General features: G+C 42.8%; 1 protein-coding gene across 1 annotated transcript in view; it reads left to right on the plus strand.

Moving 5' to 3' along the window:
* LOC306931588 (coiled-coil domain-containing protein 6-like) overlaps positions 1–23981 on the plus strand; it is a 42370-nt gene extending 18389 nt beyond the window's left edge. Inside the window, exons 6-9 of the mRNA XM_079513021.1 lie at positions 7196–7352; positions 8678–8778; positions 11533–11651; positions 22373–23981. Coding sequence (XP_079369147.1) covers positions 7196–7352; positions 8678–8778; positions 11533–11651; positions 22373–22609 — 614 coding nt within the window. The 3' untranslated portion in view covers positions 22610–23981. The remainder of the gene's footprint in view (positions 1–7195; positions 7353–8677; positions 8779–11532; positions 11652–22372) is intronic.
* The last annotated feature ends 400 nt before the right edge of the window (positions 23982–24381 follow it).

Here is a 24381-nt window from a genome sequence, read left to right on the forward strand (position 1 = left end):
TTAGTTTCCATGTAGTTTTCGTCAGTGAAAAAAGGTAGTCGACGAACATTTCTTGTCATAGTTTTAGTTGACAAAAACAACACTGAGTCACACCCATTCAAACTCCTTCAAAAGCAGTCATCCTTCATCCCGATGAAAACCGTATAACTGACTTATCTAAATGCAAATTCACCACATGCCCCGACGATGGCTTGGTTACATGTATCAAGTGGAACAGGATACTGCCAACCCCCATGTTCAGGGAGCCTTTAGTTGAGTTTGGGACTGTTCATGTGCACTAAAGAGAAGTGCGGATTTATGTAGAACTAAATTAATTAATTAATTCATTTTATTTGTTCCAAACATATAGTTACAAAGTGCTTTTGTAAGTAGCCTTGCCGAGCCATGAGGCCCATAGGGGCAGGAGCCTATCTCCTGTTTCTGTAGCGTGAGGCAGCTTGATGTACAAGTACACCCCCTGGACATGACGCTAGTATGTCGCAGGTCTCAGGGCGGACACTAACCACAAGGCCACTGAGCTGGCCTTGTGGTTAGAGTGTCCTTTAGTGTCCTTTAGTGTGCTTTACAGACAGGTTAAAAAAAGGATCTTGTGGTCTGTGGTCTTTTTAATCCATGACCTGCTAAAAATCGCACCGTACACCCACTTTGCACACCGAGTACGGTGTGTATTATTACCAGCTGCTATGCAATCGCAAGCCTATAGTCTATAATCGATGTGCAATCTAGTCCAGTAGTCCTGTAGCACAGCTGGTGTTCTCATTGGCTGATGTATGTGCGCACCACAAATGTCTGGGCGGAAACGAACGACTCAGAACACAATACTTCCACCTCAGAGAATTTTGGTTCCTACCTAAACTACTGCGCTGAAAATGACACGGAGGCAGTTATAGCGGACCCCCGCAGATGATGATAATGCAGCTGGTAATTAATTGATTTAATCAATTTGGGCTTGTTGTTTTAAATTTGCAGAACGAAACAAAATTGTCATCAAGCAGTGAGGACTGTTTTGTGGTCACTGTGGTTCTCTCGCTTAAAGAATAAAAAGGAAACGCAGTATCCATTTTTACCTACTACTGATCAAGGAACAGCAGGATCCTAAACAGTGGAAGACAGTAGATACACACACACACACACACACACACACACACACACACACACACACACACTCAGATGTGCCTTTCTTCAATCCACAAGCTTCATTCTTCAGGCTAGGCTAGTATAGCCTCAAAACACTGCAACATTCTAGAAAGATGATGCGTAAAAGGGATAAATCAAACCTGTTCTGATTGAAACAGTTAATGACGGACAAATGTCGGAGGCAATGGACACTTTTTTTATGTGCAACGAATTTCAGGTGAAAAATACGGACCAGTGTGCAAGCTCCTTTAGACTGAAATTGACTGCTGACAAATTCAGCTTTAATGGGAGTTTAGATTAGTGAAGTGATGAAAATGAAATATTGCAGTGGCCTAATGCCTGCACAGTTACTGCACGTAACACAACCGCTGTAACACCAGTAGGGTTGTTACATTCAGTAATACAGTAATACAGAACAGCTACTTTGGCTTTGTAGGAATTACGAGCAAAATTACTAGAAATGGCTTTTGAGGGCGGGAACCCCTTTTGGTGTTAGCATTATGTTATGCTTTAGCTATTGAAAAATAGCAGATCTACAAGCTCATAGCGCGCCACCGAGTGGCGCGCTATGAGCTTGTAGGTCTGCTATTTTAAAAAAATCGAAGAACGACTGACATAGAAACATAGCTTTTTCAGAAAACTGTCAGGATGTAGAAGACATTTTTAGAATCTGATCTCAGGTCAAAATGGGTTAAGTTTTAAACCGTTTACATGAATGGGTGGGAGCCACAGCCAATGTCCTTAATGCAGACTTATGGCTGAACAACAGGCATCAGGTTTGTCTGTTGATAGCCACTTGCCTACCTATAACTTTAGGGATGTCTGTCATCGAAAACGTCTGTCATTACTTTCCACATCTCTCTCCTCAGCAATTGATCTGAATTTGCACACGGCCATTGACCATTAGCTTATGCACCCAACTGTTTAGCCCTTTTTTCACTTTCCCAAATTGTACACTGTTTATTAGTGTGTTTTGGAAACCGTTTAGCCCATTTTGGGCGGGAACCCCATTTGGTGTTTTAAACATTGTCATAATTTAGCTATTGAAAAATAGCAGATCTACAAGCTCATAGCGCGCCACCGAGTGGCGCGCTATGAACTTGTAGGTCTGCTATTTTTGAAAAATCGTGAAAATGTGCCTCAAATCTTTGAATATATATTATTAATTTTATTTTTTTCGACGTCGGGCCTAAATGGGTTAACTCTGACCACAGTTTTCGCGTGTCCCCGCACATGCACATACATGGATGGCCACGTACGTGCACGGCCCCAGAGAAGTATAGCTCAGCGTTAACAGCATGTTGTTTACTCGCTGATAAATGGAGCAGAACTCACCCTGTGCCTGTGTGTCTCTTGCCAACGATGGGTCAAGCGTGCGTGCATGTCCAGGTGATGTTATTAGCACACAACTTCACTCAAACTGTGTGTGTGTCCGTAAAAAAATATATACATATTTAGCCACTTGTTCAAATGCCCTCCCTGTCAAAAATAGCTAAAATCGTTAAAACGAAAGAAAGCAGCAAATGAAAAAATCTTCTTCTTCCTAAAAATCTTTGAAGTTGTCCTTCAAACACAATACAATGGCTTTTTGAAAATAATAGATCTACAAGCTCACGTCTACGCACACATGCCTGCATGTTATTTTGCCTGTACTTGACCCCGAAACGTGTTTGGACTAGTTTATATAACATGAGAAAAAATGTGGTCAGGTTTAGTTTACAATTTAATCCAGCCTCGGAAAGATTGAAACATGCACTCGGCGCTTGCACATACTCGGCTACACCCCTCATAGCCAAAGCCAAATGGCTACTGAGCTGCTCTCCTTCAAACATCTCTCAGATTATGTAGGGAGGTAGTCGGTCTCAACTGTCCTAATAAGAGGGGGGGGGGTGTCAGTCTCAACTGTCTGTCCTAATAAACCTCCTCTCATCCTGCTTCGGTCGGTGTTGAAGGAACACGACACCCATCAGACAGTAATTGATACAGAGCTGTACAGAGCCCACGGAAGCCTGTGGCACTGAGTGAGGAGTGACTCTTAAGTTATCCTTGTGCGTCAACGGCTATTGCTGGGAGGAGCACAGCAGCACATTGCAATGACTTCATTTTGCATAGATTTTGAGTACCGATGGGCTGTCGTTACTTTATTTTTTTACCAGATGAATCCACTCATTATAATCTTGTGTCGCTGGTCACTTCTCATTTCTGTGCTGCTAAAACGTTGAGTAGGCTACTGTTACTTAGATATAGGTATTTGTAGGATTGTATTGATACCAATACCTCAATACTGCTTATAGATACAGTATGCCAGTAAGTCGCCCTAAAGGGCGAGGTCGCGTGCACGCATCCACCTGGGTGACTGCAGACTGCTGGGCGTGCGCAGGCGCTTTGGCATGGTCAGATCAACATTGTATGAATTCTGGCCATATATGGAGCGTGTCTTGAGTGTACAGGATTTGATGAGGTCAAATCGACATATGGAATGTCAGAACAGGTCAGCTCCATATAGGGAGATCTAAGGGTGGCAGCGGGGGCAGTGTCTTGAGTGTACAGGGTTTCATGATGTCTTGCCATATATGGAGCGTGTCTTGAGTGAACAGGGTTTGATGAGGTCAGATCAACATATGTTATGTCAGAACAGGTCAGCTCCATATATGGAGATCTAAGGGTGGCAGCGGGGGCAGTGTCTTGAGTGTACAGAGTTTGATGAGGGCCCAGGTAGGACCGGGCCTTCATTTTCGGGCCTGTTGAGAACTCGGGGTGCAGCTGCACTAATAACTTTGGGGCGGGCACGTCTAGAGTGTAAATGGACACCTAGGTATCAGTCAAAAGGGAGACATCGAAGAGGAAGGACGGGTGGGGAAGGATCAACATATGGAATGTCAGAACAGGTCAGGTATATGGTGGTGTGACGGACTTCCATATATGGTGGTGTGATGGAGTCACTGACAGGTTTTGCCGGTTTTCATAGTAATCTGGTCGCAATAATTATTAATTTTGTTGAAATAATATATAAAAACAATTAGTTAATACTACATTGGCGAGTGCACCAATTGCTTTTTATAAATATTAGTGTTGATGTCTGATACAGTAGTAATGTCCGCTCCGGTTGTTGCCCGCACCCAGTACAAAACACTAATGCTGGCCTACAAGGCAGCCAAAGGCATGGCAACCCCATACCGTCAAGACTTGATCCAACCCTGCAACCCTCCCCACTCACTTAGATCAGCTAACACGGAAATGCTGTCCGAGCCTTCCGTAAAACACCCTAGACCGGCCTGGGCCGTGGCTCAGCGGTCCAGGCACCTTGGCTGGTAATCCAGTCTGGCAGTGTGCCGCGGGTTCCACTCCCGAACCCGGCGGCCTTTACTGCATGTCACCCCCATCTCTCTCCCCATTTCCTGTCAGCCTACTGTCTGTCCCTCCATAAAAAAATATAAAATAAAGGCGAAAGCCACAAAAAAAAAGACATTAAAAAAAAAAAAAAAAAAACACCCTAGACCACACTCCATACATCCTAGATCAGGGGTTCTCAACGTTTTTGGCCGGGGACCCCCGGAAATGCTTTGGCAATGTCTCGGGACCCCCGCCCCGCCCCCTCCCGACCCCCAATATAAATTGACTGCTACAATAACCTTAATAATAGAGACAATACACCATAAATAAATACTGAAACCAGATATAATCATTAGGGTGGATGCATGTACTATGTGTACTATATGTAAACTCTTCATTTCCATTTTCCATTCCTCCTCGAGGGGTCGCGACCCACGGGTTGAGAACCCCTGTCCTAGATTATAGTCTGAAGACTCTACCTCATCCCCTAGTTGGCCTAGTACTTCACTCCCTTTGTATCTTGATGCTATTTATTTTTTTTACTCATCTTGGTTATTTCTGGTTTTGTTATTCAATTTGTTTTTTCTCAACATGTTGAGAATATGATTTAGCATGTTGTTAAAACAGATCATAGGTTGGTTGTTTACATGCTATCCAAGCTTCTTGGAGGCACTACATTCTGTTCTCACTGCACTATTTACCTTGTTTAATGTTTATTATTAGTATATATATATATTCTAATTTCATACTTGGGATAAATGTTGAAGTGAAGAAAATGCCAGCACTCATTGTATGTCCTTTTCATATGAATTTATTTACCTCTGACGTTGATAACAAACGCGTTTCGGCCTGTGTGGCCTTCGTCAACGAATGAATGCACCTATGAATTGAAGTCCATGTTCGACCTTTTTGATATGCCATACACATTTTTCCTGGGTATCCAAACTATCCATCTTCCCCCATAATCCCAATTTCTGAGTTTGTTTTCTTGCCCTACCTAGTATGACCCACTATTGATTACTGACCACTGTGACCAGCTTATTCTTAAGAAACTAGTTCCTAACCCTACTGTACAACAGTACATCTTTATAGCTTTTAGAGTCAAACCAAGACAACGTAATGTAGGCAGTCAAAATAGATGCTTGATCCATTTGCCATTCTTGCACTACCGTGTTTTTGCCACTAGAGGGAGTGGTCACTCTGACTTAAGGCCCTGTTTGCCACATAGTCCAAGGCAAGAAGCACACATCATAGTCACTAACTAAAATCATAGGCTCTCTTACTTAATAAGTTGCTATATTATTAGAAGACCGCTATGACCAACTCTGACTGTTTGAATACTATTCTGAAACATAAAACCCAGCCTGAACTGTTGACCAAAAAGACAAAAATGAAACGTGTTGACCGACAGGTTGCTTTACGAAAGTGACTTAAAAAAGTATTACAGAAGACCGTTTCAATGGGTTTCACCTACGTCTGGAAAAAATTACGCCTTCATAAAATACTTCATACATACTTAACATTTTGTGGCAATGCTGTCAGCAAGTCGTAGGCGGTGAATGCTAAAAGCTCAGCATCTCATGAATAGGGATGAGTACCTTTCACCTTCGTATCGGTGCGGTACTCGGTACCTGGGAATCGGTACGGTACCTTTTCCGGTACTGTTTTCGGTACTTTTTACATTTTATTATTATTAACCTTTTTCTGTATTGTACACACTCACACTCTGACACACACACACACACACACACACACACACACACACACACACACACACACACACACACACACACACACAGACACAGACACTCTCACACTCACTCTCACTCTCACACTCACTCTCTCTCACACTCTCACACTCTCACACACTCACACTCACACACACACAGAAACTACGCCTGCCTTCGTTCGAGCTGATTGTGTCTGGCAGGCACACAGAACGAGCCATCGTTAACTGTGTGTGTGAGTCTTGAGAGAGAGGGGCAGAGAAGAGTAGCTTTGCTCAACTTAATTTATACTTCTATTCTCCACTCTGATGAAGGTACATATTGTCGATATATCGCACAATATATATACACATACATATAAATACAGCCTTACTGTACAGTAATATTAGCCTATATTCTGGCTGTAAAAAGAAGAATATTAAAATCCATTTGGGAGACTCCCACCGTGATTAATCGATGAATCCCTACTGACGACCATATATGGTTGAGTGACGTCTCACGAGGCGTGATGGACTGACAACCATATATGGAGGAATGACTGACTGATCGACTGACAGGTTTTGCAGGTTTTCATAGTAATCTGCGACCTATGGTCTTAACAAGTATACTAACACATTAACCCATTTTGGGCGGGAACCCCTTTTGGTGTTAGCATTATGTTATGCTTTAGCTATCGAAGAACGACTGACATAGAAACATAGCTTTTTCAGAAAACTGTCAGGATCTAGAAGACATTTTTAGAATCTGATCTCAGGTCAAAATGGGTTAAAATGTCAGTCAGTGGCCTAACCGTAACGGATGCGACCGGCCACGATGCGATCAAGAGTAACAAAATGGGACACCGTTCATTTTTAAGTGAAGTACTCGGTAGTAGCGACGTGATGATCTGTGCATGAATTTGACCTATATCGTGCAGTACATGTCTGCACGTCTGAAACGTAGTTGTCACTGTGTATACGTGAACTTTGACTACCTTCATGTGTGTCTCCCTTCCACAGACACAGAGAAGCGCGCGCAATACATAGAGGAGGAACGGCACATGAGGGAGGAGAACATCCGACTGCAGAGGAAACTCCAGAGAGAGATGGAGCGCAGGGAGGCGCTGTGCAGACAGCTGTCAGAGAGCGAATCCAGTCTGGAGATGGACGATGAGAGGTAACAAGGAGAGGTGGTGGAGGGGATGATTATCACATTTTGGTGGAGGACGGGTAGTGTGTGTTAGGGGGGGGGGGGGACAGACTAAATACTGACCTGGCCTGGAAGTGGATGCAGAGAGATAGAGGGTGGGGGCTTAACCCATTTTGACCTGAGATCAGATTCTAAAAATGTCTTCTACATCCTGACAGTTTTCTGAAAAAGCTGTGTTTCTATGTCAGTCGTGTTTCTATAGCAGACCTACAAGCTTGTAGCGCGCCACTCGGTGGCGCGCTATGAGCTTGTAGATCTGCTATTTTTCAATAGCTAAAGCATAACATGATGCTAACACCAAAAGGGGTTCCCGCCCCAAAATGGGTTAAAAACCCTGAGGTAGAGGATGTGGGCTTAAAAACATTCTAGCCGCACTAGGGACAGGGTCCTAAGGATGGTAATGTCAGTTGGTTTGTCTGTCTTTCCATCCAATACTCTACTCCCAAACACAATATCTTAAAATCGGAACTGCTGCTCTGCAGCGAGTGGAGTAAGGTCTTTGAGTACCTTGTAGTCTGAAGAGGTGTTTTTTTTGGACTACGGTGGACATTTTGGGAGTGAGTCTGCGGTTCTAATTGTTACCAGTAATGTTGGGTTCGTTGTGATTTAGATTTTTTTTTCTTAGTATCAAAGTAACACATAGATGACATTTTCCTTCGTTCTTGATGTGCTGCAGCAAAGGAAACCCTGTCTGAGTCCACTGTAACCGAATATTCATTTAGCGCCTGTGATGTTATTTTTTAGGTAAAAATGAAATGAGCATAGAGCACCGAAGTCCTGACGTCACTGTCAGTAGAGGGCGTCAGTCCCCAGGTTCGTGTACTTTTTATTTGCATTTTAATCTCCATAGGGGGATTTTAGATCGCCTCATATAAGAACTGTTTGAAAAAATAAACCGATCACCCCGGCCTTTTCACTGTTTCACTGTTTCATGGTTAGTACGAGTCGAGTCACCACCAGCTGAGCTTACGTCAACGAGGAATCTCAGGAACGCAATGTGTTTGACAGCTGGCCCAGTTTCTGGGCCAGAAACTGGCTGTATCAAATATGAATGGACATTATTAACGACGCACAGCCACTCCCCTGACAGAAAGGCTGGTGTGGTCGGTTTATTTTTCAAACACAGTTCTTATATGAAGCGACCTAAAATCGCCCTATGGCGATTTCACTGCAAATAAAAAAATACATGAACCTGTGTATAGGCGACCTCTACTGAAAGTGACGTCAGTCTTCGGTGCTCTATTTGATGGAACTAATGTGTGTCGTAACCCGGGTCATCTCATCCTGTCCAGGTACTTCAACGAGATGTCTGCACAGGGCCTGCGAGCGAGGACCGTGTCGAGCCCCATCCCGTACACCCCCTCCCCCAGCTCCAGCCGACCCATATCACCTGGTAAGTACCGTAAGACGGGACGCCACCAGAATATTCGTCCTGTTACGCAACACCGCTGGTGGTGCCTGAGCAGCAAGTCTTTTTTTTTTTTTTTTTTTTTTTTTTTGTGGCTTTCGCCTTTATTTTATATTTTTTATGGAGGGACAGACAGTAGGCTGACAGGAAATGGGGAGAGAGATGGGGGGGAAGACATGCAGTAAAGGCCGTCGGGATCGGGAGTCGAACCCGCGGCACACTGCCAGACTGGATTACCAGCCAAGGTGCCTGGACCGCTGAACCACGGCCCAGGCCTGAGCAGCAAGTCTATAAACATTTTATGCACCTTTGGTATCAAATTGTATCATTTTATTGCACGGCAAAGGCACCTATCTTTTTGATATGACTGAAGTTTAACATTACGGACCAAGTGTTTCCTATCTAGTCTTCAATCTGAGACACCCTGTTCCAGTTTTCAGAGACCGCGTGACTGTTGCTAGGTCAACAATATTATAAGCTTGCTTCCTAGGCTTTATGTTGCCCCCATTCATCGACTACTTCAGGTCTCTAAATGCAGGCCTGGCTCAGACAATAAGCCAGTCCCGAGTGTCCATTGTCAAGGAGTGCTGAAAAGGATTTTCTTCAACCAAGTGTTCTTCCATGTTATATAATTTAACCCATTTTGACCTGAGATCAGATTAAAAAAATGTCTTCTACATCCTGACAGTTTTCTGAAAAAGCTATGTTTCTATGTCAGTCGTTCTTCGATTTTTCAAAAAATAGCAAATCTACAAGCTCGTAGCGCGCCACTCGGTGGCGCGCTATGAGCTTGTAGATCTACTATTTTTCAATAGCTAAAGCATAACATAAAGCTAACACCAAAAGGGGTTCCCGCCCAAAATGGGTTAACTCCCATTTCATAATGAGTCGCATGTTGTCAGGATTCAAGAACCGTTGTTGATGTCTGTAGTCTATACATTGCCAAACATATTCTCTGCTCAAATTGTAAAAAACAGATCCTAGTACCAAGTGTGCATTCATTATATTAGACATCCTAAACACACCGATGACTTGGTGACTGGCTGTGTTGTTCTCTGCTACAGCTGTAGCATGAGTATGCCAACAGTCTCTTATGCAGGAAAAGAAATCTAACAATATATGCATTTGGAACAATAGTAAAGTTTTTGTCAGCCAAAACATTTTTTTTATTATTTTTTTTACTAATGCAGCATTCAGAGATTTCATGTTTAGGTGTCCTCATTTAATTATCTTGTGGTACTACTGCAGTGATGTTAATTTGTCTCATTTTCTGTTTAGTTAATAGCTGAATAGTAATCTCCAGATGATGCAGTACCAGTCAGTCATTAGTAGTTGGTCATCAATGTTGGTTGCCAATAAAATAAGTAACCTTCATGCCAGCATACGGTTATTTGTACATTTATGCGGCAGCTTCTTAATACAATACAATTATAATGGTAATATAATATAACTGGCAAGCTCGGTGCATGTGACCTAGTCACTTTCAAGCCATATGTTGGTTTGTGTGTTTGTAGGAAGACATTTTAGAGATTTTAACTCCTGAAAATAAGTAAACCTGGTGGAATACCAATTCCTTTTGTGGCAAGGCCATTGGCCCATGCAGAGGGCTCATTACTGTTCAAGCTATCAATTGTTCCGTCCCAAATGGTCCCAAAGTGGCTTAACCCATTCAGGCCTGACGTCAAAATAAATAAAAAAAAGTTTTCTAAATCATGACAATTTTCGGAAAGATTTGAGGCACATTTTAACGATTTTTCAAAAATAGCAGACCTACAAGCTCATAGCGCGCCACTCGGTGGCGCGCTATGAGCTTGTAGATCTGCTATTTTTCAATAGCTAAATTATAACATAATGTTTAAAATACCAAAAGGGGTTCCCGCCCAAAATGGGTTAATGGTTAATGTGGTTAAACGCTAACGTGACATGGATGCGTTCCAGGTCTCAATGGATTAGTAACCACGCAGCCAGCAACTGATGTGAATGTCAAATGGAATTGACGTGTGCCATTGCATACATTTCATGAAAGAGTAGGCAAGTGGTGCCTCTGGGTATGTACTGTAGTGAGTGTGTGTTATCCCCTGCAAGTTGCCTACTTGCCTAATTGTGCAAAACAAATTCTCCACAGGTGGTTTGACGTCATTGCTATTCAGTTTTATGGCTATTGAGTGAGAAACCCTGGAACATGGGGAATTCTGTGCCATAGCTACAATATCTTAACCCATTGATACCTGAGGCTGAATCTGGGAACGCCTTCTAGGGCCTGACCTAAGGTTTCTGAAAACCTTCAAATTTTGATTCATTATTTTTTTAAATAGTTATGTTTTTTCAAAAATAGCAGACCTACAAGTTCATAGCGCGCCACTCGGTGGCGCGCTATGAGCTTGTAGATCTGCTATTTTTCAATAGCTAAATTATAACAATAGCTGATGAGACACAGAGAGAGCGCCGGCATCAAGGGTAGAACAACGTATAGGTTGCACCAGGCATCAATGGGTTAATCATATAAGTTGTAAAACCAAACGTGTTTATGGAATCATACATTTTATAAGCTGCTGAACCAAAGTCAACATCATCCAATCCTCGCTCATTGTTTTCACCATTTTAGGCACTTTAATTTGTTACATTCCCATTTGGTCCAAGAGCACTGTAAAGACATTGGCAGATTTGGCACTGTTATTGCCTGTATTATGGCACGTAATGTAACTGTCGTCGGACACCAACTCTTGTCTCTCATTCCAGGTTTGTCGTACGGCACCCACACGGTTGGCTTCACCCCCCCGGCTACTTTGTCCCGAGCCGGCATCTCCCACTTCAATGCACCCGCTCTGCACGTCCACGGAACCTCCCACGCCGTAGCAGTGAGTACCCTGTCCAGTTTGCAAGCAGTGAATATACAGGGTCCCTTCAATCCCACGGTTGTACTGTCTAACCATGTTCCTGTTAAGCTCCCATAGGCCCCTTATCCACCGGGGTTGAACCGGTTCGGTTCTTTTTTCCCGCCTACTATTGAGTGTTTTCACTGAAAATGTTGGTTCAGAGTAGGTTTGTAACTGGAACAAAGTAGGAACAAAGTAGGTTTGTAACTGGAACAAAGTAGGAACAAAGTAGGTTTGTAACTGGAACAAAGTAGGAACAAAGTAGGTTTGTAACTGGAACAAAGTAGGAACAAAGTAGGTTTGTAACTGGAACAAAGTAGGTTTGTAACTGGAACAAAGTAGGAACAAAGTAGGTTTGTAACTGGAACAAAGTAGGAACAAAGTAGGTTTGTAACTGGAACAAAGTAGGAACAAAGTAGGTTTGTAACTGGAACAAAGTAGGAACAAAGTAGGTTTGTAACTGGAACAAAGTAGGAACAAAGTAGGTTTGTAACTGGAACAAAGTAGGTTTGTAACTGGAACAAAGTAGGAACAAAGTAGGTTTGTAACTGGAACAAAGTAGGAACAAAGTAGGTTTGTAACTGGAACAAAGTAGGAACAAAGTAGGTTTGTAACTGGAACAAAGTAGGAACAAAGTAGGTTTGTAACTGGAACAAAGTAGGTTTGTAACTGGAACAAAGTAGGAACAAAGTAGGTTTGTAACTGGAACAAAGTAGGTTTGTAACTGGAACAAAGTAGGAACAAAGTAGGTTTGTAACTGGAACAAAGTAGGAACAAAGTAGGTTTGTAACTGGAACAAAGTAGGAACAAAGTAGGTTTGTAACTGGAACAAAGTAGGAACAAAGTAGGTTTGTAACTGGAACAAAGTAGGTTTGTAACTGGAACAAAGTAGGAACAAAGTAGGTTTGTAACTGGAACAAAGTAGGAACAAAGTAGGTTTGTAACTGGAACAAAGTAGGAACAAAGTAGGTTTGTAACTGGAACAAAGTAGGAACAAAGTAGGTTTGTAACTGGAACAAAGTAGGTTTGTAACTGGAACAAAGTAGGAACAAAGTAGGTTTGTAACTGGAACAAAGTAGGTTTGTAACTGGAACAAAGTAGGAACAAAGTAGGTTTGTAACTGGAACAAAGTAGGAACAAAGTAGGTTTGTAACTGGAACAAAGTAGGTTTGTAACTGGAACAAAGTAGGAACAAAGTAGGTTTGTAACTGGAACAAAGTAGGTTTGTAACTGGAACAAAAAAAATGTCCGGCAGTTCCGTGAGAGCACCAAGGTTCCAAGAATTTAGAATGGAGCCAGTTCTATAACCAAAGTTATTTTGGTAGAATAGAGGGTATGCGCATGCTTAAAGTGAATGGCACATCGAGTGGCAAATCGAGTGGCAAAGCAACATGCAAAGTGAGTTTAACATTGTTTAACATTGTTTAATGCAATCAGATATGACTTTTCTGTGTGGATGTATGGGCTGTCAACGCCAGAAAGTAGTTTTTTGCCACTCAGTAGGCGTTCCTGCATAACTTCCTGGTTTGACAGCCCACTATAGGGACCATATTGTGGCTCTATACAATGAACAACATTGTATGAATAATGTTGTTTTGGTACAGTAAGCCATGTTATTATCTTATCCAGTGGGGAAGCCTGGATCCTAATGCATCGTAGGGTGACATCTCGGATCACAATTCTTTCACCGTGCATTGTCCTCCTGCAGGGCTCCGCCCTCCTTTTTTCTACCATCCTGCAGAGAAAAACATGCAAAAGGGAAAACAACGGGGTCGATCTCTGTGCAGATTGTTTTGGTTTACATCGTAGAATCGCACACTTTGGAGCATTTATCAGATTAGAGTGGTGGTGCACTGGTGCCAAAGGCCTCAGTAATGTCCTTTTGCTCTAGATGCAGTGTGTGTATTGATCCATTGAGAGATGGAGGTGATAGCTGACTCCTCTTAACCCCATATTAAAACCAGAGAGAGTGCAAGTGTTTATCTTATCTCCACTATCTTTGTAGTGGGGATTATGGATTGTCCATAAACGTTCAATATCATCCTTTCTTATTATGTTCTTATGTAACCATCCCTGTGGGGCTGGTGTTGTCTGTCATGGCAATGGCATTTATTTTCCCACCATTGCCTTCCATGTGTTTTTACTCACGTTTAGAATATTCACAGATCGCACACCAGATCGTTGGTAACGAGAGAGCCCTCCGTTGTGCTTTTGTGGGGGGAAAAAATCATTTTGAAAATCCATCCATGCATTCAGTAGTTGTTGTCATGCCAAATTGGAACGATACAACAAAGAGAAATATGAGGAAGTAGTAGGATTATGGAAGTTATTATGGATCCACCGTAGCCCCCAGGAAAACCCCGCCCGGCTGCTCAGAAGCCCTGATGACGCAAGAATACCCTGCCCGTATGCGTTGTTATCAGTAAGGGATGTCCCCGGACGGTGGAACAGTCGGCAGTGCTGTCGCCTCACAGCTAGAAGGTCCTGGGTTCGATTCCCGCTGGGGGCGCTGTGGGCACTGGGCGTGTGTTCCCTCCTCCACGTCATCAGTGCCCATACCCAAGGCGGGGTTTGGCGAAATGGCCTTTCTTTTTTTATATTATAATTTTTATCCCACGATTTTGTAACCCATTTTTCACCCCTGTGTCAATTATCTAATGTGATCCTGTGCTCTACACACCCTCCGCCAACCTAGTCCCCATATATGGGGGACATGGGGAGAGCAACGGACTTGAACTCATGCTTCCTTCATGCCTGAGTGTCCAAGTTGCTCCTTTACACCTGACAGGGGGGAGTTTCCCTTGTTGGACGTAGCACGTTGAAGGAACACGTTATTCTAACCAGTTCCTTTCCCCTCCATCAGGCGCCCCGGCTGGCCAGGGGGAGGCAGTTTAGAGACCAGGATTACTGCATGTTTTTTGTGAGGGTACCTACCCTAGGGGACACGGGAAGAACATGCAAACTCCACACAGAAAGGCCCTTTCGCCAACCCTGCCTCGGGTATGGGCACTGATGACGCGGAGGAGGAAACACGCCGCCAGCACCCAAAGCGCCCACAGCGCCCCGAGCAGGAATCGAACCCAGGACATTCTAGCTGTGAGGCGACAGCACTACCGACTGTGCCACATTGCCCCGAAATGGCCTTTCTGTGTGGAGTTTGCATGTTCTCCCTGTGTCCCCTATAAAAAAACATGCAGTAATCCTGGTCTCTAAACTACCTCCCCCTGGCCAGCCGGGGTGCCTGATGGAGGGGAAAGGAACTGGTTGGAATAACGTGTTCCTTCCATGCGCTACGTCCGGACAGGGACACCCCCCCCCCCCCTGTCAGTTGAAAAGAAGCAGCTTGGACTCCTCATGCATAAAAGGACCCCCAGGTTGGCAGAGGAAGTGTAGCAACCAGGATTACATTAAATAATGGACACTGGGTGGAAAAAAAAAGTTAACCCATTTTGGGGCGGGAACCCGTTTTGGTGTTAGCATTATGTTATGCTTTAGCTATTGAAAAATAGCAGGTCTACAAGCTCATAGCGCGCCACCGAGTGGTGCGCTACGAGCTTGTAGGTCTGCTATTTTTGAAAAATCGAAGAACCACTGACATAGAAACATAGCTTTTTCAGAAAACTGTCAGGATGTAGAAGACATTTTTAGAATCTGATCTCAGGTCAAAATGGGTTAAATGATGCTGGTGGTGGTGGGAGGGTGGGGGGTGCATACTACATGGGCCAAGAGAATGACACACATCCACGTCAGGGAGTTGAACCGAGGACACGATGAAGACGGCATTTTTTTCCCTCTTCATCCTGTCCCCGGTTTCAACTCCCTGATGTGGATGTGTGTCATTCTCCTGTCTCCCTCACACTGACACATATTGAAACAAAGAAGAAATGCTGGAAAAGATTATGGCTCAAATTGTAACAAGTGGATTCCAAATCAGTCCGGGAATCAGAGATTATGTTTCAGCGCGTGCATGCATGCATGCGTTTGCACAGCTAATCTCGGAAAACACCTTGTCAGTGATTGACATCCATTTGTGCGCACTGCCAGTAGGCCAAGGAAAACACTACGTCGACCTCACGGTGGCACTATTCAGGCTGCTTTACATTTGAACCGTGGCCTGGTCATGCAATCAAAACTATTTCCGTGGAAGCTTTGGCTCATGCAAAAACCCCATAAAGGCCATATTTTCTTCAGAACACACTTTTTGCTACTCCTCCTCCAGCTTTGAGTAAGGTGCTTGTTTTGAATCCATCATCCGATAGACCCCAGAATTGAATCACCCATTGAGGGGCATCTAAAGTTAGAGGCTGCGTTGTTTCGAGTCAAACGCAGGCTAGTACAAATGTCACTGTTGCAGGAACATGGTTATTTCTGTCCTTGTGAATCTCTAAGCCAATAATTTGATGACCGGTTCACCGGTCAGTAGGAGACCCAGACATCAAATGATTGAATTAGGAATGCGACAAAAACAATAAATCTCCATGAATTCAAGGCTTCATGGAGACTTGAGAACTTCATGAAAACTTAATTGTTCTCAATAATTGATTGAAAAAAATAAATGTGTGTGTGTATATATGTGTGTGTGTGTGTGTGTGTGTGTGTGTGTGTGTGTGTGTGTGTGTGTGTGTGTGTGTGTGTGTGTGTGTGTGTGTGTGTGTGTGTGTGTGTGTGTGTGTGTGTGTGTGTGTGTGTGTGTGTGTGTGTGTGTGTGTGTGTGTGTGTGTGTGTGTATATATATATATATACACACACACACACACACACACACACACATTCATTTACATTACTCTTTGGGTAATACTAATAATTTAAAACGCTGCCATTTTTAAGCCTTCTTTCAAATGTGTTGTTTACTTCATTTTAATTATGGTTCCATTAATTTACACTTTTATATAGTAGGGTATTCTTCTAGGGCTTCTACTTATTCTACTGAGTGAAGACCTGCCCTCGCTGCCCTTCCAGCCAATAGCAAAATTAGCAATATGAGAGTTTGACTTTCTGGGTTAAGTAAGGCTTATACACATAACAGGTAGAAGAATAGCCCCTCTCTGACTCAACTTGGCAAGTGTCTGGTCACCTTTCATTAGGCAATAGAAAATGTCCACGTCTCTCTTGGCCTGAGAATCTTTCCCAGTCTGTCTGTGTGTGTGTATTCAGGTCACTGGGTCCCATCATGTCTAGATCAAATCTCTGACACCTACTAGAATCTACCATTAGAAATCCCTTGCTCCTTCATATAATCTAGCCTCTTTTGGAAAACCAGTATGATTTATTATCAGTCCTAATATATATTATATAGGTATAGGATATATATATATCCCTCCACAACACAACACACGTTACATTTGGTAATGTTGTGGAGAATACCTGGAATGACCAGTCTGTTGAGACCATCCATTCCATAGCCTGTTCTGTCTGCCATGCCGTTTCCAGTTCTCTGTCCAAAGCACCACTGCTGTGGGTAGAGTCACTGAACTGTTAAGTAGCATGTCAGCCCGCCAAAAAGCATTATTTCTACTGCATGTACATTGTTCACCATCAATATTTCCAATATTGTTATTGTCATTAACCCATTTAGGCCTGACTTCGAAATTTAAAAAATGTCTTTTCTGAAAAAAACATGTTTCTATGTCAGTTGTTCTCAAACATATTCATGTCATGTAGTTCCAGGGACCCTCTCAGTAGCAAAGATTTGAGTTAAAAACTCGCTCTGAAAGAACATATATTCAAAGACTTCAGGCACATTTTCACGATTTTTCAAAAATAGCAGACCCTTGTAGATCTGCTATTGTTCAATAGCTAAAGTATAACATAATGCTATAAAACACCAAAAGGGGTTCCCGCCCAGAATGGGTTAAACTTTCAGAGCAACCTTTTCTAAATACTGTACATTGCATTGGTGTCAGGATGATGTCAGGATCCACATGGTATGTGGCTGCATGTGGATCTCAGACTGTGGCCACTGGCCAGTGATGTAGGTTGTCTTGACGATGTCTATAACATCACAAAATGTGAGTTAAATAATGTTAAGTTCAAGACATCTCAGCATGAAAGTCCCTTTGACATCCAAAGCATTAGTAGGTACTTTGACCTACTGGGCATGCAGAATAACGTTGGTACTCATCGGTCCTACTGTTTGCTCCAGACACAGAGCGAGAGAGACACACACACACACACACACACACACACACACATGGACAGTTGCTCTTCTAGTCGGCTAGCCTCAAGGGGAACAGGGTGCCGTAATGACTTAAAAACTATACCGTCAAATATTATATAACATGACCTTAGCCAGAGGATAACATTTGCCCTCAAGGCATTTCATAAGATCCCACTTTGATGTGGTATAGTCCAGGTCAGCTTGTTCCCTCTGTCACCGTTCAGAACACCCGGGGATTAACATCGGTCAACAGCTCAATCTGGGGGATCACACGCTCTTTCCCCCCCCCATCCTTCTTCCCCTCCAGTTTTTTCCCATACTTTTCCTCTGAGGAAATGCAGCTCTACCTCCCCAGCCTCCCTCCCTTCTTCTAGTCTATGGACGGTGGTGTCGAGCCATGATATGAATTGTGAGATTGTGTGAATAATGTGATTCTCACATTCATTTCCACAGGTTAGAAAGTCGAATTTAGGTGAATCAGATTATTCAAATTGATCGACGACAAGGAGTCTAGCCAAGAGGGTTGGTCCTGTGTTTCTTGTGTCCGGAGCTAATCATGCAAACACTGCGAGTAGGCTACAGAAGTGCTCCTGGGTCCGGCAGGATACAAAACATGATTCGGCCATTCAGAAAGTTATAAGTGAAGAACAGGCTTTATTGATGAAAATTCCAACTCATCGAGACAGGAATCATTCCTGCCCTGATCAACAGGATATTGTGTTCTTTCAACTTTTATATTTGTATATTGAAAGGAGTAGGTCCCCAATCAGGCCGTATCTGTGGTACACGGTAGATGAAACTAAAGGCATTAGGTCCCTGTTTGGATGAGGTTGGGAAACCTGTTTATATAGAGAGACTAGTGGGTCCATCATAGACCAACAGAGAGAAACGGATTGCTAGGAATAGCAACAGAGTCTAGATTATGGCCCACCTTGTTTAGGAAGCTGTGCAATATACTACTGTTCTCTTTCTCTCAGCCTTGAAAGAAAGATAAGCTTGGTGCCAAGACCAGTGCCAGCTGGCTGTTACTGGAGCAGCCACTTGTTTTTATGCATTCTTTTTTTGTTACTTTGTCTTACATTAGTTATTTTATCTGTTAATTATGGCATTTTAGTTTGCCTGTTTTCCTATGTGTATGTACTGTATACTAGGCGTGCTTGTGCGTGCGTGCGTGCGTGCGTGCGTGCGTGCGTGCGTGCGTGTGTGCGTGCGTGCGCGCCAAGACCAGTGCCAGCTGGCTGTTACTGGAGCAGCCACTTGTTTTTATGCATTATTTTTGTTACTTTGTCTTACATTAGTAATTTTATCTGTTCATTATGGCATTTTAGTTTGCCTGTTTTCCTATGTGTATGTACTGTATACTAGGCCCTCCTGTGAGTGTGTGTGTCCCATAGTGATGATTTTATTTGATGAGCTCGGAATGTGATTTATGACGATAAGAGCCCCCTCACTTCACAGTGATTTTTTGTGTGCGGTTGTGACATATACAGTTTTCTAAATGTTTGACCTCCCTGGCTCCCTCCCATACTGTAAGAAGTACAGTTGGGGAGTCAAGTGTGTAAAATAAAACACACACACACTACAGACAGAAGGATGGAACACCTACGACATTTATGAGGCCATCTTAAGATTTTCCACGAATATTTCAACAGGAAGGATGATGGCCTGGTAGTAAGGTGTCAATTATTATGCCATTATCTAGTTGTTTATCAATCCTATTTGTCATTTATGAGCTTGCATTTTGTACCTGCTGTAAACATTCTCCAGCAGGCACGTCCCAGTCTACAGACATGACATATAGTCAGGGGTCAAGGGCACTGATGTTTGGGTTGTGTGGAATTTACGTTTGACACAATAGTTCGAATATTTGAACTATTTGGGTCATGTCTTTGACAAAACAAAGTTGACTAGTCAGCCGTTTGTTTTCTTTTTTTTCTTTTTTCACTATTTAATTTTGTCATTTATTTTGAGCTGCACCTTTCAGCCTGTGTGCCTTACCCTGCACCGTCGTCATATGTTTTATTGCCATAAAAAATGTACCCCCACCCCCCCATAATCAAGGTCACCCCTAGTGAATTACCTCATGGTGTCAATAGTTCACTTGGCGAGACGTCTTTCTCCTTTGCGTCATTGATTAGAAAATGATCATCCAAAAATAGCCTAATTGATATAAAGGAACGCAAACTAAGCAAAATTCTGGCAATTCATAATGATTAACCCATTCAGGCCTGACGTCGAAAAAAAAAAAAAAAATCTAAATCATGACAATTTTCGGAAAGATTTGAGGCACATTTTCACGATTTTTCAAAAATAGCAGACCTACAAGTTCATAGCGCGCCACTCGGTGGCGCGCTATGAGCTTGTAGATCTGCTATTTTTCAATAGCTAAATTATAACAATGTATGTAACCACCAAAAGGGGTTCCTGCTCAAAATGGGTTAAGCTTAGTTCTCAATTTGAACTAGTCCAAAACTCGCTTAACCTCAGATCAAATGCCTGGATGCGCTATATCGTACCCAACACCAAATCTGAGGCAGGGGAAAAAAAACCTTGTGTTTTTTTGGGCCCTGGGCGTGGAACGATCTACAGACCAGATTAAAATTGGCTTCCTTGATCCCCCTAGTGACTTTTAAGAGGCTTGCCTCTGGCACACTCTCCAGCCATTGCTCCTGCTTTGACGATTAGCAATTGCTGTGTTCTTAGTTTTATGTTAGCTTAGTAGTTTCTTGATGTATTGTTCTTATTAGTCTTTTTAGTCTGTACTTGGTTAGCTATTTAGACTCTCTCTGAGTCTCCCTGGTAGTAGGTTTTTGGTATTACGGATGTCATATGTTTGTCTTGTCATGTCCTGTATTTGTTGTTACTGGCAGAGCTGTGTAACATTTATTTGCCTCTTCTCTTGGCCAGTGCGCACTTGTAAAAGAGACTATGGTCTCAATGTGATTTCACTGGTTAAATAAAGGTTAAATAAAAATAAGCTATTTGCAGTAGGACAAAGAGTAAAAAGACCCATACTGGATCCACGGATCTTCAAATATTAACTGTCTCAGTGCCACAGGACGCCTTTGGACGCCTGTCCCTGGTGGCCGCGAGTGCCATTGGCGCCTTTGGACGCCTTTTTGGGAAAAAAAATTATATATATATATATATATTTTTTTAATATTCTTCTTTTTTTTTTTTTTTTAATCCATATTTTGAAAATTGCTCTAATCTGCATGTCAGGTGATGACATGCACATTACATGCACAATATAATTTAATTTTCTTTTATTTATAATGGGATTCGGTGGCAACGAGGGCCAAAACTGGTGTTCACTTAAATTGAATAGGAAGTTGAGTTCTGTATTTACTTTTAACATGCTGGGTTTTGTGATGTTATGGCAGAATCTTTGTTTGCATTACTGTATGTACTGACTGAGAGCTGTTTCACCGTACATGTGCAACATATCTCGCTGATTGGACTAGTTAATTGTTGCACTCTCAGGTGAAGGGGATTGGCTGGATTGTTGATGGCGTGGATGCTAGCTGCCAATCCTGGTAGGGCTATTGTGAGGGAGAATTAATTTAAGATGCTATGATGGCACTGGCACAAATAAATGAGCAGACAAAATTGGAACTGGAACACTAAAATCTCACCAAAAAAATATCACTTATACTTAATATGTGAAGGTGAATGGGATTTTTGGCCTATTGTCTAGTCTAAGTGAATGACTTATTTACAATTGAGACTCCATTTAAGAAAAGACAAATGGTAATATTGATTAGTTGTTCACACAAATGTTCACACATTTTTACAAAACACATTTGTTTACCACAAGTCTTTTTTTTAAGACGAGCTGTGTTTATGCCATTATCTAGTTATTTATCAATCCTATTTGTCATTTATGAGCTTGCATTTTGTACCTGCTGTAAACATTCTCCAGCAGACACGTCCCAGTCTACCGACATGACATATAGTCAGGGGTCAAGGGCACTGATGTTTGGGTTGTGTGGAATTTACGTTTGACACAATAGTTTGAAATATTTGAACTATTTGGGTCATGTCTGTCTGACAAAACAAAGTTGACTAGTCAGCCGTTTGTTTTTGTTTTTTGTTTTTTCATTATTTAATTTTGTCAATTTTGTCATTCATTTGTCATTTGTCATTTATTTTGATATTTCTGTTAGAATATGAAATATTAGGTTTTTACAGCATTGCCCCCCACCCCATCTCGTGACATGGTCACTTCCCTCAAATAGAGTGCAAATTAGATTTAAAGGCAAATGACTGTCGCCATATACCAAACTAGAAGCAGTGACCCCGCACATCCTAGAGCTCTGGACCTTTGACCTTTGAACTAGAGCCTACGGCCAGCAGAGAAAGCGATACACACAAACCATAGACAGAACCTGTTTACCAAGACCACAGAATGCATGATGCTTGCAACATGACAACACAAACATAAATCATGCAAAATGGACCACTGACACTCTTGTAAATATCTCCTGTCAATTTTGTTTTTCTCTCTCTACCCTCCCTCTCTTTGTTTCTCGCCTGCCGCCAACAGAGGCCGTCCCCGCGAAGAAGCGCCAGTCCCGACAAGTTCAAACGTCCGACGCCCCCGCCTTCCCCCAACACGCACTCGGGGGCCCAGCAGCTTCAGCAGCCACAGCTGCCACCGCCAGCCCAGCCCATGGTCCAGTCCATGTCCTCCCCGGCAGCCATGTCCCAGCACGTGGCAGCCTCATCGGTGGTAGCCATGCAGCAGCAGCAGCAGCCCTCCAGCACCTCCTCCCAGCCTTAAGCCCACACGCGGTCTCTCTGCTCATCGCGTGTGAGCGCCCGCCTGTGCGCCACCGTAATGCCTCCACCGCTACTGCAACAACAACAACAGCAGCTTCCATCATTACCGGCCCTGGGAAGTTGAAGTCCTCTTACTGCTCTTACCAACTCAACACACAAACAGCATAAATACACATACATACACACATACGCAGCATAAACTGAAGCTTTGACGGTTTCGGTGAAAGGAAAAGGAAATAATTAAGATGGCCTACTGGAATTGTGGCGGTGATCAGTCCAGCGCTTTGTGAGATTAGTTCTGGAAAAACACACACACACAGACACACACACACACGCACACACACACCCCCCTTATAGACGGCTAGCCTCCTACTGAGGCGAAGCCGTAAAAACAAAAAAGAACTGGCAGAACCCTCTCCCCACACACACTCCCCAGGAGAGAAGCTAGCCTAGCTACTCTAAAAAAAGGCATGGACCGACGCTTCTGGGATTTATCTGTTCAACTTCCTGTCCAGTACATGTGTTTTATTTTTATTTTTTTCTCTCCTCGTTTCATCGATTACATTTCTTTGCTTGGGACTGTTGCCAATTGGAAATGTTCTGACGCTTATGAGGTAGCACAAATAACTGTCTCGTGATGATGTTTTTATTTTTTATTTTTTTTCCTGAGTGGTCAAATGATCGATGGACGGATTTATGGATAGATGGATAAATGGATCGAAAGACAGAGGGACGGACGGACGAATGCGGTCAATCTTTTCCATGCCTACAATGCCACACTTCATTGCAGTAATGTGTTCCACTCCAGCTCGCACCATCCCCAGCCACCTATTGTGTCAGAACCGATGTAAAGCGATTGCCCCGCAAATTACATACGGCTTTCACAAGTAAGAGATACCATACAAGAACCGCTCAACTTTGATAGGAGTTGCTCCACCATAGGGCATTGATCAAACGGAGCTAGTGACACTATATGTCAATATTTTGTTTTCAAAAATGATTCAAATTTCAATGCTGCTCTTCAGTAGGAAGTCGTTCAAAAATGTAAAAAAAAAGAAAAAAAATACAATGACATAATCGAGAACGGACACTGGTACATAAACCACAGATAAATGTCGCCTTTTGAGGTGTTTAAAAATGTAGTCTGAGGTGTTGCAACTTAGTCATGTACTCCTGTCTCTTCTCAGCTCTTCGCTCTCTTTATCTCCCTGGTGTAGTTCTGAAAGCTTCTATCATCATCCCTATGGATATTCCTCATCACAAAAAAAAAGTAATGCTCTTTACACTAAATATACATACTGCTAAAACATTCTAAACGAATGGTACTGTTGAACTTAATTTCTATGTATGATTAAAAGCTCTTGAGAAGACGACTTTACTTGTCGTGTTTTTGCATGCATGTTTCTGTATCTGGTATACTGTGTCTGCCAGTGGTTCTCAACCAGTGGTCGGGGGGACCACCAGTGGTCCTTGAGGAGGTTCCAGATGGTCCCCAGCTAAATGATAGAGTTGGTACAAATGGACCCTTATAAATCTTTAACTCTCGAGTGTAAAATGAAACCAAACCATTTTACACAAGTTCAATTATTGTTAAACATCTGCTTTACTTAAAGGAGCATTCAGTGATTTGAGTGATTTGGAAAACCACCCAGTCCGCCCCGGTAACAAAATGTGCACATGCACGCTCTACAGTGGGGGGAAGTGCAACAGGCCAACAGCATGTGCACCAAGGCCCGCCCCCACTCGATCATGATTGGAGGAAGGCCCCTCTCA

Source organism: Electrona antarctica (genome assembly GCF_951216825.1).
Source record: "Electrona antarctica genome assembly, chromosome: 10".
Lineage (NCBI taxonomy): Eukaryota > Metazoa > Chordata > Actinopteri > Myctophiformes > Myctophidae > Electrona > Electrona antarctica.